The 10738-nt window shown below is 41.2% G+C and overlaps 1 protein-coding gene across 1 annotated transcript in view; it reads left to right on the forward strand.

Annotated features, from left to right (window-relative positions):
* QNG1 (Q-nucleotide N-glycosylase 1) overlaps positions 1 to 6244 on the forward strand; it is a 23886-nt gene extending 17642 nt beyond the window's left edge. Inside the window, exons 3-4 of the mRNA XM_069105085.1 lie at positions 723 to 918; positions 5345 to 6244. Coding sequence (XP_068961186.1) covers positions 723 to 918; positions 5345 to 5577 — 429 coding nt within the window. The 3' untranslated portion in view covers positions 5578 to 6244. The remainder of the gene's footprint in view (positions 1 to 722; positions 919 to 5344) is intronic.
* The last annotated feature ends 4494 nt before the right edge of the window (positions 6245 to 10738 follow it).

The raw sequence follows: 10738 nt of genomic DNA on the forward strand, positions 1-10738 counted from the left end.
GGAGGAGAGCTGAGGCAGGACAACATAAGCCCTCCCCTGAAAATAAGCCCTCTGGTGTTTTTCTTTCCAAAAAATTTAATAAGACAGTGTCTTATTATCAGGGAAACACGGTACATGACCGCTTGTTAGGGGTGTTGTAGAAACTGTCTAGTCAGTTAACTGGTGTTCATTAAATACCTGTGATTGCCACACACTGTGCTAGGCACAGAGAATGAAGCAGTCCTGCCCTCGAGGAGCTGACATTCTAGCAGGGGGGATAATAAATAAAAGATAATTTAGGGAGCACACAGCTGGGGACATCAAGAAACATTTCACGTAGAGAGCTCAGTGCCCCCTTTTAGAAGGTGCCACTTTCTCTGTGGCTATTCCTTGATCCCCTTAGTTGTTATTGTTGTCTCTGATTCAGTTTATTTTCTATTTATTTATCATTCATGTTGTTTGTATTGTATCACCCAAGTAAAAATGTAAGCTCTTTGAGTGGGAGGGACCATTTTGATTTTTGTTACTGTATTCTCAGAACCTAGCATAGTATCTCAAACACATTAGGGATTTAATCAATGTTGAATCAAAAGCTTTCTCAATGAGTTTTCAAAGGAAGTTTTTCTTAATATTACATAACAAATCACATCTAAGACCAATAAAACATTCTTTAAGGCATGTCATTTTTGTAGATATGAAACTTAAAATATTCAAGTAACAGTTTTATTTTTCTCATTTATTAGGGTAAAAGGATTTCATTTTACAAACGAGCTCAGATACTTGTGGCAGATACTTGGTGCGTATTAGAAGGAAAAGGAGATGGCTGCTTCAGTGACATTTCCAGTATCACTATGTTTGCTGACTACAGACTACCTCAGGTTCTTGCTCACTTGGGGGCAATAAGATACTCTGATAAGCTGCTGAAGAAACTTCTTAAAGGTTTGTAAATTGTTTATAATATAGCTCTTTGGGTTGTTATTCTGTACTTTATGAGCTGGTTTACTTAATAGGAAGACCTGAGGGGTTTTTTTTTGTATTTTTGTTTTTTGGGGGTTTCTTTTTTGCTTTTCAGAGCGGGGAAGGTAAGGCAGTTGGGGTTAAGTGACTTGCCCAAGGTCACACAGCTAGTTTTTGTGTTAAGTATCAGAGGCTGGATTTGAACTCAGGTCTTCCTGACTCCAGGGCTGGTGCTCTCTTCACTGCACCACCTAGCCGCCCCAAAGACCTGAGTTTGAATCTGAAACACTAACTTTGTGACCCTTAGCAAGTCATATAATCTCTCTCAGTCTCAGTTTTCACATCTATAAAATGGGACTAATTATAGCTATTACCTCACAGGGTTATTGTGAGGATCAAATGATAGGTTTGCAAAGTCTTTTATAATAATTATATCATTCCTTCCATTGGTCCTTGAGCCAATGCTGTTTGCAGCAATCCTGAGACAAGGTGGCACCCACCTCCACTGATTGATTTCTTTTTGGACATCTCTTTCACCAAAACTAGGGAGTTAGGGATGTTATTGCTTGATTCCTACCCCAGTGGGGACCTGCCTTAGGACCTTCTTCATTGCTAAGCTGTTCTTCAAATAAGACCCTTCCCCCTACTCCAGCACAAACAAGGCACCATGGCCTCTAATACATCTGCCTGCTTGTGTTTACTGTGAGGTGGGTCTCCTGGGGTCTTACAGGAAACAACATATCCATCTGTCAGGAGCCTGAACCTCAAGAATGAATCTAGAATTGTCTAAACTACTGCTTACCTCATTAGTCTTCCCCCTATATTCTTCCTGGACTTAAGAACTCTATGATCAGAATGCTCATTCCCTTTATGCACCCTATACTAGTGATGCTGAATAAATTTCACTTGTTCCTTTCCTTGACTAGACATCCCTTCAGGATTGTTTACCTCAAACTGTACTTCCAGTGTACCCCTCCAGATATACCTATCTCTTTCATCGTACCCTTTGAATACCTGCCTGTAATTAACAGTTTGCTTTCATTTCATATCTTTTTCACTCTACTTTTTTTTTTTTTTTTGCTTTTTGGAGGGGGGAACCCTGGGCACTTGGGGTTAAGTGACTTGCCCAAGGTCACATGACTAGTACGTGTTAAGTGTCTGAGGCCAGATTTGAACTCAGGTCCTCCTGACTCCAAGTTCTGTGCTCTATTCACTGTACCACCGAGCTGCCCCACAATGTTCATTTTCTAACCCTCACTGAGATAGATCCCTCTCAGCTGCAGTTTCCTTGTCACTCTTTCCAGTACTGGCTACACTTCCTTTCGTACCCCAACTCACTGGTCATTGTTGGGGAGTAGTAGTATTTTCTTTTTGGAGGGGAGCAAGGTAAGGCAATTGAGGTTAAGTTCAAGCCCAAGGTCACACGGCTAGTAAGTGTTAAGTGTCTGAGGCCGGCTTTGAACTCAGGTCCTCCTGACTCCAGGGCTCTATTCACTGTACCACCTAGCTGCCCCAATAGGAATACTTCTTACCCTCAGTTGCCTTTGCATTGGTTATCCTCATGCCTGAAAAGCACTCCTCCCTCAAAGAATCCCTGTTTTCTTTCAAGGCTTAGCTCAAGTACCACCTTCTACATGAGACCCTGTAATGCCAAGGAAAGGCAACTTCCCAAGGTTCAGAATACCAGCATAGGTGCTCTCCATTTTATTCAGTGACCAACCAAGAACAGAGAAGATCAAAACATGACATCATTCCAAATACAGCATTTACTAAATGTGATTAAATAATCTCCAAGGACTACCCCACCCCAGGACCTTCCAATCATTCAATCAATTACAAAGTCTCTGTTCTAAATACTTCTCCACCCCTAGGCTATACCTTAATTAAGTCCACCACAAAGCCCCTCTTCTCAAATGGAGATTAGTTTCCAAACATATGGTCAAAAGTTCCCCACCCCTGGATCACAATTGAATCTACCCCAGAGTTACATCAAGTTTGAACACTGCACTTAATACCCAAATGGAGGTCTTTTCTTCATCTTGACACGAGGCAAGTTCTCAGCAATCTTAGTTCCTGGGGAGACAAGGCTTAGCAAGGCCATAAGATACATTGCCAATCCCTTCATGAATTTATCCTCTGTCTGTAGAACAGTCCTAGAACCCCTGAACACATTAGCAAAGCCCTCTCCCAGGATTTCTGTAAACATACAACAAGAAAATCCTTCTTCAGGGCTTCTGAACCAACAGAAAGGCTCCCAGACCCCTGCAACAACAGCACTGTCCTTCACCAGTGGACAGTATTCACTCTGTCTGCAGGACAGTCTCCAGACCCCTGCAACAACAGCACTGTCCTTCACCAGTGGACAGTATTCACTCTGTCTGCAGGACAGTCTCCAGACCCCTGCAACAACAGCACTGTCCTTCACCAGTGGACAGTATTCACTCTCTGTCTGCAGGACAGTCTCAGGGCTTCTTAGTGAACAGCCAGGTTCCAGGACTTCTTCAACAAAAGGACTGTCTTTCACCAGTGGACAAATCTGGCAAAACAACATCAAAACAGACAGACAAAGTACCAGCAAAACAGCCATGTCTCCTCAGTCCTTGGCAGCTCAGGGGGCAGGTCTCAAAAGTCCAGAGCAATTCAAAGCGGCCACCAGCAATTCTCTTAGTCTCTCTCTCTCCACGAGGTGCTGCTTCCAAAAAGATCTTCCGCCTCTCCCTTGTCTCTCCAAATCTACCTCACCAGCTTCTCCCAGTTCAGGACTTGTTTTCACATCAAAAAGTCCATCCCACAGGTGGGATTAACAAGCTCTGGGTTTTAACACAATCAATTTGAAAACCAAGCCAATACAGGGGAATCTTTAATTGCCATTACTATCACAGACCCTTCCTTATTCTCCTTCCCCATCACCTTGTATATTTTGTGTATACCTGTATGTGTGAATGTTGTTTCTCCTGAATAAGCTTGTAAACTTCTTGAGGGCATTCTGGAGAGCAAGTTGGAGCTGTGCTCAACGGCTACAGAACTGTGCAGATCCAGTAATGCTTCTACTAAGTCTGTATCTCAAAGAGATTTTTTTAAGGTACTTAAATGTTTACTTAAATGATAGACTAAGCAAGTTTAGCAGCTTGATAATAATGGAAGCCAGATTACAGGGAACTGAGGAATGAATGGTCATGGAAGGAATTTTGTATAGATTACTTGGTTTGTAGAAATATAGCACTGAAGAAGAGATTTTTAAAAATTGAAGGGGTGGCTAGGTGGCTCAGTGAATAAAGCACTGGCCCTGGAGTCAGAAGGACCTCCTGAGTTCAAATCCACCATCCCTGGTGGAAGGGGGAGGACCTATTTGTACAAAAATATTTATAGCAGCTCCTGTTGTATTGGCAAAGAATTGGAAACTGAGACGTCCAACAATTGGGAATGGCTAAACAAGTTGTGGATAACTGTAATGGAATACTATTGTGCTATAAGAAATTATGGGCAGGCTGATTTCAGAAAAACCTGGAAATACTTATATGAACTGATGCAAAATGAAGTGAGCAGAACCAGGAGAACATCAGTAATAGTAATACTGTACAATGAAGAACTGTGAATGACTTACCTGTTATAAGCAATAGTGATCCAAGACAATTCCAAAGAACTCATGATAAAAAATACTATCCATTTCCAGAGAAAGAACTGATGGGAGTCTGACTACAGATTGAAGCATACTATTTTTCATTTTATTTTTTTTTCCGAGCTTTTTTCCCTTTGAGTCTGTATCTCTCACATGTGGTTACACACACACACACACACACACACACACACACACACACACACAGACCCATTTCATTACATTCATCTATTCCCAATTGCTTTCTAGAATGTAATTTTCCCTTTTTTGCTGTCTTTTTCGAAAGATGGAACCTCTGAGATGGAACTTCAGAGTTTATCTTTATCCAGGAAACTTCAAATTTTCTTTCTCAATTAACTGTTTCCCTTACAGTTTTAACTGTATTGGTTTTGTTGATGCAAAACCTTTTTGGTTTTATGTAATAAAGATTGTCCATTTTATCTTTGATCGTGAACTCTACCCCTGTCCATTGTTATTCCTTATTAATTCCTTCCTTATTCCTCTTCTTGGCAGTTTTTTCTGTGATCAGGTGACACCACTCCATAGAAGACATTTTAAATTTTGAACCCAAATTTACACCCTACCTCAAATAATAGTTTAAAATATTGGCATCATTGCCAATTTCTTATTATGCAGAATGCTTATCACTTTGTTAGTTTGGTTTTTTAAAACAGGAGACCATAAAGATAGTTACAGTATTTGCAACTATATATTTAGTTAAAGAATCTATATTTTTATTATTGTATGGTTGTGTCACTTGATTTTAATACTTTTCTAATGTTTTTCCTGTAGGAGATATGTTTCCATCTGGGGATAAACAAGAGATAGAAATCAGAGGCTGTTCTGTTTGGTGTGTTGAGCTGATTCGTGATCGACTTAGAGAACTTATTGAAAAAAAGGGAGTAAAAATCTGTGTAGAAATAAATTCAGTTCTTCTTGATTATTACTTGTGGGACTATGCCCGGGATCACAGAGCAGATATGAAAGGAATTCCGTTTCATCGCACACGATGCATATATTATTGATTATAAGTTCTAGTTAATCAGACCCCAGAGTTTCTTTTAACTTATAATCAGTTGTGCACCTTGTCTTTTACTTATGGTTAACCAGGAAGAAGTATAGGACAAACTATGGGGAAGAAAAAGGATTGTTTCACTCTTTCTTATCTACTACTGCACATTCCAAAGTTGATATTTTGTTTTATCATGTTTTATTCTTTACCTCCTTAAAGGAATGCTCTAATTTCAATACTACAGTTTTTCTTACTGCAAAATTTCTTTTAGGAAGTTAATCATACTTTTTAAATGTAATCAGTTTTCAGTGGAATTTTTCTACCATTCCTCGAGTTGATAATCTTTCTTATTTTATATCTGTTTAAACTTCTCATATATGTTTATGTGATCATGGATTGTGTATAAGTGGGGAAAAGGGAAGTGTGTACATTCACATGAAAGTGTGTGTATTAGTAACACTTGTAACAATAATGATGCTGTTGCAAAAATCAAGAGATGAAGTTGTAATTGTGTTTGGTAAATAAGACACTACAAGATTGAAGATTCTTCTTGATGTAGTAATCTAACAAGCCTGATCTGGAATTGAATAAACTTTTTTTTTTTTTTTTACAAATGTTAAACTATTTTTTAAAGTCGTGTAATTTTGAGAGCCCAATAAAGCATCGGACACTTAACAAAACAGCTTCATGTGCATCTTTAAAATACAATGATTCTAAGTTTGGCATGGAAATATAAAAAATATATTCAACTCTAGTCACCATACCCAGCTTTATCACATGATTTGCCTCCATGAGGAAGAACTGTGGGAAAGAGCGCAGGATTTGGAGTCACTGGAGTGCCCGTGTGACCCCAGGCAAATCACATGCCTCTGCACCTCCGAAATGAGCCCTGCTGCGGAGGGTCGGGAGGGAAGAGACTCACGGGGCTGGTGGTGGCTGCTCTGCTCGGCGACTTGGACCCTTCCCCTGCTCGTCTCAAAGACCCAGAGCCACAGGTAGTACAGTAGCTGATGCCAAAAAGACGCACGCGCGCAGAGAAGCAGAGAGACGCTAGCTCAAGGTCAAGGTTTTAAAGCATTTCCGGGACAGTGTCCTTCTAGGCCAATCGCTAGCCGCGGGTTGCTTTTCCAACTTCCGGTGCGGTTTACTGAGGTTGTTTCCATGGTGACCCAGTTACCCGGTACCTAGGGGGGTAATGAGGTTTTATCGTGACGCGTGATTGGAAGGGGAAAGGTTAGTGCGCTCCTTCCTTGATTTCTCGTAGGTCGCCGTTTCCCCAGTCGCTGAGAGAAAATTAGCACTCACCACGTCTTCCAGAGGAATATTTGTGGGTGGACTGGAGCCTCTGAGGGGCGCGCGTGCGCAGTGGGCGCCAGCCCCCGCCTCATTGATTGACCGGAAGGCCCGCCCTCCTTCCCTTCTTCGGCTTACCCTGTCTACGCTTCCTTAGCCGGGTGCCTGCATCTGTGGTGTGTTTGAGGCTGTGTTTTGGGTGGAGGCGGTTTCTATGCTGATTGTTTTAATAGAAGGGGCGGAAGAAAATAATCTATTACTCTAGATACTATTAAGGAGGGAGGAAACAGAATAGGAGAAATGATAGATAGAGCCTTCTATTTCCTGGGAAGGCGTCACTGTCGGAGTTGGGGAGGGCACAATTTTTCCCGTAATTGCTTATGAACAAAAGCAAAAAGGCAGCAATAAAACTTATTTTTTTTTAAAAGAAATAATATGAATAGAGCACCGGCCCTGGAGTCAGGAGGACTTGAGCTCAAATATGACCTCGGACGCTTGACACATTTACTAGACGTGTGACTTTGGGCGTCACTTAACCCCAGTTGCGCTCCAAAAAGCAAAAGGGGAGAGGGGGAGAGGGGAGAGGGAGAGAGAGAATGCGAGAGAATAGAAGCTAGTTTTCTCCAAAGGTGGTAGTTAGGTGGCAGAGTGGATAGAGCATTCGACTTGGAACTGGGAAGACGGGAGTTCCAATCCGACCCTTGGGCTAGGCCCTTAACCTCTCTCTGCCGGCTTCGTTTCCTCAACTGTAAGATGTGAGATTGTTAGGATAATGTATTTGAGAAATGCTTTGCCAATTATACCGTGTTATCAGAAGAGGCATCTACAGAAGTCACGTCAATCTCATCTCTTCCTGTCTCCTGAAGTGTTTTTATTTTTCTTTGCTCTGCCCTTCCTTCTGGAAGAGGATCATAACATCAAGGAGGCTGATTCCATGAAGTGCAAGTGAGGAAGGACTGTGCCAAGTCACCAGCCTGACTTTCTCCTCCGGAGCCATTTGGGTCCAGTGACCAGATATGGATCCGGAGAACTGGAGATGGCCCAGGATGCAGTGGGGGACCTTGGCCTTTTCAAACTAAGGTCTTTAACAGGTCTTTTTGACTGAGGCAGCACCCATTCAGTGATTAAGGCTTAATAAGAAATGAGACAAAGAATGGATCATAGTCCTCTTCCAGAGCAGAAGACAGCTACCAGAGTAGAAAAGGAGCTGCCCACTGAGAACCAATTTCCTCGATCAAAAACACCTTTTTTCCTTCCTTCCTTCCTTCCTTCCTCCCTCCCTCCCTCCCTCCCTTCCTTCTTTCCTTCCTCTTAGAGACCATCCCTAAGCCCCAATCACTTTGGTTCCCATTGACTTGCCAACTACTGGGCTCTGATCAAGCCCTCCTCTTGGTCGTGATTTGGGTCCACATTGACTCAGAATTAATGTAAATAACAATTGTTTCTGTTTTGGTCAGAAACTAGACCTCTCTTCAAGCCTCTTTCTTTTAAAAAAAAAATCTCAATGTATTTTTTTATTTTTAGTTTTCAACATTCATTTCCACAAGATTTTGAATTGCAAATTTTTCTCCCCGTCTTTCCCCTACCCCCCACCCCAAACTATAGAGCCTAATGAATACCCCTTCCCCCAATCTGTTCTCTGATATCCTCCCCATCCCCCCCAAAGCTTTTTAGTAGGACACAATGGATTTCAAGACTCTTTGTTGAGGCCCCCTCTGCTGATTGGTAAATACTTAGCCCAGGCCATCCTCACTTCACTCCTGGATCCTCACCCTTGACTTCTTCACTTCCTCAGCAGCCAGTTTGTCCTTCTACATCACTCTTTCCCTCTTTGGGTGGTCTTCTCCTATTACAATGTAAGCTCCCTGAGGGTAGAGACTGTCTTGATGGGTTTTCATTGCCTGAACATTTAACATAATGTCTGTTTGAATAAGTGTTTAATAAATGCAGTCCTCCTTGTCTTTCTATCTCTTCATTAGCACCTTAGTGCATTAGTCATACACAGACAGCTCACTTTAAATCCCTTCATCAGACTTTGCTGCGCTGACATCATCCTTGGGTTTAGCCTTTAAAAGCTAGAGAGGTCAAAGAGAATTGTTTGGATACAGTTCCACCAATTGAGTCATTCACATCTATGAAGTCCCTCTAGAGAACTATATACATTAAAGAAATGGCACCAGGTAGAGGCATACTGATAAGGAACCAAGGACACAGACCAACAGGAAGACAGACAGAAACCTGAAGAATGGTCTACACATGTGCAGCCTCCAGGAGAGCCGTAACTGCCACACAGAAGTAGAAAGAAGAATGCATCACTGATGAGAGAGTCATATGCTGAGGAAGGTCAACCTCAGAGAGACACTATTAAGTGAGAACAATTGTGTAGGTCCCTGGAGAGATGAGGCCCCATGGAAGAGAGTTGTCTTGAATATGTGTGGACTAAGGTTTAAGACCTCTTCATTCTCTGTCAGTTTAAATAAAACCTTTACAATGTTTGATGTCTGGTTTGCCCTAAGTTCTTCCTCTGTGGGTAGTATGCAGTTCTGAGCCAAAGGCTATAAATGGGGCCTTGAAATACTGAAGTCTCACTGGCATCTCAAATTTAGTAATGTCAAAAACCAAATTCACCTTTTCCCCTCCATTCAATTCTTGTTATCAACATTTTCTTGTTTGTTAACACAATTGTATTATCAGGACTGTTAGGTAGCTCACTATAGAATGTTGGGCCTGGAGTTAGGAAGACCTAAATTCAAATCTGGCCTCAGACATTTACTAGGTGGAAAAGGAAATGGCAATCCACTCCAATATCTTTGCAAAAAATTGCGTAAAGGGGTTATGAAAATTTGTACATGACTGAAAAAATGACTAAACAATAGCACACTTGTACCTGTCTTAAATCATATAGCCTTTTAAAACTCCTCTTTCATCCAGTCACCAAGACTCACGATTCTTCCTATACCATGTCTCATATTTGACCCTTCCTCTTCATTCCTATTATCCCCCTTAATCCAGACCCCCTCATCACCTTGCATCTGTATTACTGCAGTTTTAGCCTTGCTGATCTTCCTTACTACAATCTATTCCATATACTCATACACTTTCCGTGCTAACCAAAGTGGGCAACTTGCTGTTGCCTAAAGTCAGCATTTCATCTCCTGACAATCCTGCTCATGCATATGCTGTCTTAAATCCCTAGAATGCACTTGCTCTTCACCTTTACTCTTAGAATCCTTAACTTCCTTTAAGGCTCAACGCTTCCTATGAGAACATTTTTCATGACTCCCCAGTTTTTAATGCTTTTTCCTGCCCCCAAATATATTGTATTTATTTATTAAATATTATCTTTATAGCAAGTTACAATGCCATATGTGCTCCTTGAGGGCAGAGACCATCTTTCCATTTGTACTTGTATCCTTAGTATCCACCAGAGTATCTTGTACATTTATTTTTTTAAATAATGGTATATACATATATATATATATATATATATATATATATATATATATATATATATATTTTTTTTTTTTAACATTTGGTTTTAAAACTTTGAATTCCAGATTCATTCCCTTCCTCCCTTGTCACCCACCCTTACTGGGAAGATAAGCAGTTCAGAATAGATTGTACATGTGTAGCTAATGCAAAACATTAACATAGTAGATATATTATAAAAGACTGATTATATTTCCCTCCCTCCTATCCAACCTCCCACTTGTTCTGTTCTCTACTTTGATCCTGTCCCTTTTCAAAAGTTGGTGCTTCCACCTTTCCTCCCTCCCCACTCTGCCCTCCCATCATCCCTCTCTCATCCCCTTTCCCCCTACTATCCTGTAGGGTGAGACACCCTATTTAGTGTGTATTTCATTCCCTCCCCAAGCCAAATT

This window comes from Petaurus breviceps, unplaced genomic scaffold (assembly GCF_028583685.1).
Source record: "Petaurus breviceps papuanus isolate PSGF00001 unplaced genomic scaffold, PetGlider_PUasm1.0 138, whole genome shotgun sequence".
In the NCBI taxonomy this organism is placed as follows: domain Eukaryota; kingdom Metazoa; phylum Chordata; class Mammalia; order Diprotodontia; family Petauridae; genus Petaurus; species Petaurus breviceps.